This window comes from Octopus bimaculoides, unplaced genomic scaffold, assembly GCF_001194135.2.
Source record: "Octopus bimaculoides isolate UCB-OBI-ISO-001 unplaced genomic scaffold, ASM119413v2 Scaffold_329547, whole genome shotgun sequence".
NCBI classification, from domain to species: Eukaryota; Metazoa; Mollusca; class Cephalopoda; order Octopoda; family Octopodidae; genus Octopus; species Octopus bimaculoides.
The window spans coordinates 2823-6833 of NW_026426784.1; the positions used below are offsets into that span (position 1 = coordinate 2823).

General features: G+C 41.3%; 1 protein-coding gene across 1 annotated transcript; it reads right to left on the reverse strand.

The window, feature by feature from the left end:
* Positions 1-1464: 1464 nt before the first annotated feature.
* Positions 1465-3918, reverse strand: LOC106883577 (very low-density lipoprotein receptor-like; the record flags this gene model as incomplete). The annotated part of the gene is made up of 3 exons (XM_014934636.2): positions 1465-1639; positions 2316-2569; positions 3740-3918. Coding segments are annotated over 3 exons (608 nt in total), but the record flags the coding sequence as incomplete, so codon positions are not given.
* Positions 3919-4011: the final 93 nt, after the last annotated feature.

The window sequence follows — 4011 nt, forward strand, 5'->3', positions numbered from 1 at the left end:
TCCAGCTAGTACTACTCATCCAGTACTTTCCAGCCAGTACTTAGGATAGCTGGTCTCTCTGTTGAGTCGACATTTGGCAGACTCTCTTTCTCCCATTCATTCTCTTTATTAAGCAACCTTTCATAGTGGTGTCTCCAAACCTCTCTCTTTGCTGCCTCGTTTAGTGCAAGTGAGTCATCAAATGCGGACACATTTCTCTCCTACGACAAGTCTTTGGTTCTCACGGCGCAGAACATTGGCAAATTTTTTCTTATTTGCTTCCCCTCTGGCTAAATAAACCTGTCGCCTAGCTTCCCTTCTGGCAGTCTAATACAATTCCCTGCTACCTCCGTTCTTCCAGTCCTTCCAAGCCTGTTTCTTTTGTCTAATAGCCCTGTCAACCACATTGTTCCACCACCACGTTACTTTGGGTCAAGAGGGGACTTTGCACCATCCACAGATCTGGTCAATGGCTTTCAGCAGGTTGTCCCGTAGAAACCTCCAATTGTCTTCCATATTATGTGATCCTATATCCCCTTCTATTTTGTTGAAGACTTCGAGTAACACATCTCTAAATCTCTGTGCCATTTGCAGGATCTTTAAGCTTCCAGACCCTTCTCTTCCAAGCTGGTCTCCTTCTGGACATCCATTTAGCCATGATATCGAAGTCGCTAACTGCTAATCTGTGTTGAGGAGTACATTCTTCACCTTGGAAGGTTTTGGCATTTATAAGCAGTCCTCTTTCCCTTTTTCTGGTGAGGATGTAGTCAATTTGGCTAGTGTGTCTGCCAGAACGGTAGGTGACTAGGTGACAGGCAGGTTTCCTGAAGTTGGTATTGCAAACCATAAGATCATTTACATCACAGAACTCCAGCAGTCTGGTTCCCTCCTCCAAGAAGTAAGGTGGAGAGGAGGTTCGCTAGGTTCCTCACAGGCAAAGAACACAGATACAAGATTTTCTGGGCAGGGAACACTGACGGGGTCAGGGGCGTGGGTATATTTCTTGCGGAGAAATGGGTTGATAAGGTAATTGAGGTAGTCAGAGTATGTGACAGAGTATTTAAGATTAGATTAGTGCTTCACCATAGGTTAGCTACCGTCATCTCGGCCTATGCCCCTCAACTGGGGCTACCTGATGGACAGAAAGACCAATTTTATGACACCCTTTTGCAGACTACCTCATTGATGAATGACAGGGATCTTCTCTTTGTGGCTGGTGATTTCAATGGACATGTTGGACAACATGCAAGGGGCTTCCATGGCATACATGGAGGCTCTGGCTTTGGTTCCTGCAATGAGAAGGGAACCAGACTACTGGAGCTCTGTGATGCAAATGATCTTATGATTATAATATATATATATATATATATATATATATATATACACACACACATTAACAAAAATTAGTTCAGGGAAGATGTTTATAAAAAATGTATAGCATCATGAAGACTAGGTGCTAAGTCAAAATTCAATATAGTTACTTACCTTACCAAGCTGGCCATCGGACCAATATAAAATCGGGTCATTTGGATCTTTTGTGAGGAAACCTGGTGTTTGCATATTATCCTTAACAAGTATCTGTGGGTCAGAACCATCCATTTTAACAGCACCAATTTTAACAGGAATATCGTAACTTCCTTTGTCTGTCCAGTAAAGTAATCTAAGAAGAAAGGAAAAAAGAGACTCATATATTTGTGTTTGGCTCTGACCACCACCACCACCATCATTTAACCATTGCTTTCCATGCTGGTCTGGGTTGGAACGGTTTGACAGGAACTAAGCAAAGCCAAGAGCTGTATCAGGTTCCATTGTCTGCTTTGGCATGCTTTCTACAGCTGGATGCCCTTCCTCATGCCAACCACACTACAGAGTGTACTGGGTGCACTGACAAACCTCCGTCAGCTGGGAGGGGGAGGAGTATTGAAGGAGATGGCTTTGAGTCAGGTGATGAGGGGTAGGAAGTATGGAGGGATAGAGAGAAGTATCTTGCCATAGGGGAGACACACGGCAACCCCAGTAGGAAAAGAAAAGAAAGGAAAGGAGAGTGAGTTAGACATTGAATAAATACTGGTTTCAAATTTTGGCACAAGGCCAGCAATTTTGGGGAGGGGGTGAGATGATGAAATCGACCCCAGTACATGACTGGCACCTATTTTAGGAACCTCCAAAAGAACGAAAGGCAAAGTCGACCTCGGCAAAATTTGAACTCAGAACGTAAAGGCAGATGAAATGCTGGAAAGCATTTTGCTTGGAATGCTAACGATTCTGCCAGCTTTCCATCTTACACTGAATAAATATGAGAAGAATGCAATTAGAAGAATAAAAATCTCACAAACCCTTTGCTTGGATCCAGGCAGAGAGATGTTGGAAAGGAAACATCTGTTTGTTTCCCGGAGTTTCCTAAAATAATTTTGTGAATAGTAAAGTTACTATTCATCTTCATAACATGTATGCTCTTCGAATCTGTGCTGCTCCAGAACAAATTCCTTGAAATCCAATCAATTGCAAGTGAATTTGGTTTGCCTAAAAATAGTTCTGCTGGCCAAGAGGTCTTGTTTAGACCACTTGTTGTGATCTGAGTAATTGTTTGCTGCAGAGAAAATAATAATTTAGGTTAAAATCATAAAAATGTAAATAGCATTGTTGTAAACTTAGGAAATTTCCACAAAATATTTCAAACCCTGTTCATAATATACTGCAAAGACATTTATACTTAGATTAAGTGGCCGATGCCAGTGGCACATGAAAAGCTTCTTTCAAGTTTTGGGCCTCACGCAGGCAAGGGAGGCGCAATGGCCCAGTGGTTAGGGCAGCAAACTCGCGGTCGGAGGATTGCGGTTTCGATTCTCAGACCGGACATTGTGTGTGTTTATTGAGCGAAAACACCTAAAAGTTCCACGAGGCTCTCGCAGGGGGTGGTGGTGACCCCTGTTGTACTCTTTCGCCCCAACTTTCTCTCGCTCTTTCTTCCTGTCTCTTGAGTAATGCTGCAATGGACTGCCGTCCCGTCCACCTGGGGGGGGGGGACACATACGCCATAGAAACTGGCAAACCTGGCCCATGAGCCTAGCTAGGCTTTAAAAGGGCGCAAAAATAAAAAAATAAAATATGCATATATATATACACACACACACACACACACACACACACACAGAGAAACACACACATATATATTTATGGCGTGTGTGAGTCTTTGTGTCTGTGTTTGTCCCCTACCATCACTTGATAACTGATGTTGGTGTGTTGACATCTCTATAACTTAGCAGTTCAGCAAAAGAAACTGATAGAATAAGTACTAGGCTTACAAAAAAATAAGTCCTGGGATTAATTTCTTCAACTAAAATCCCTTAAGATGGTGCTCTAGCATGGCCGCATTCAAATGACTGAAACCTGTTAAAGAATAAAAGAATACACTTTGCAACCAATGTTGGTTTGTTTACATCCCCATAATTTAGTGGTTCAGTAAAATCGATTGAGTGAATAATTACCAGGCTTATTAAAAAAAAAGCCCTTGGTTAAATTTGATCAACTAAACCCTCCAACGGAGTGCTCCAGCATGGCCACAGTCAGGTACTGAAATAAGTAAGAGATAAATTATATGTGTGTTTGTACTGCCCAGTATGTAGCAACAGATGTTGGTTTGTTTAAGCCCCTATAACTTAGTAGTTCAACAAAAGAGACTGATAGCCAGTGTGGCCATAGATTTATGTCTAAAACCAATAAAATATAAAATTAAAAATTATCATTGAAAAAAACTTACTTGCGATGAACGTTCTGAAATGTAATATACATAATTAGTTTTACGGTTGTAATCAAAATCTAGCAAAGCTTTTCTCCGATCAAATATTGCCATGAAAGAGCTGCTTCTTGGGGCTGAATTTTGTAAATCAATATCTTTAATCCTATCTCGAAAGGCATAGAGCAAGTATTCGTCTTGAGCTGCAAAGAAAATTTGAACTCATATCAATAGAGTGAATTTCATCTCACTATAAATATGGTAAATACAGTGACACAAAAGCAAACACACACACA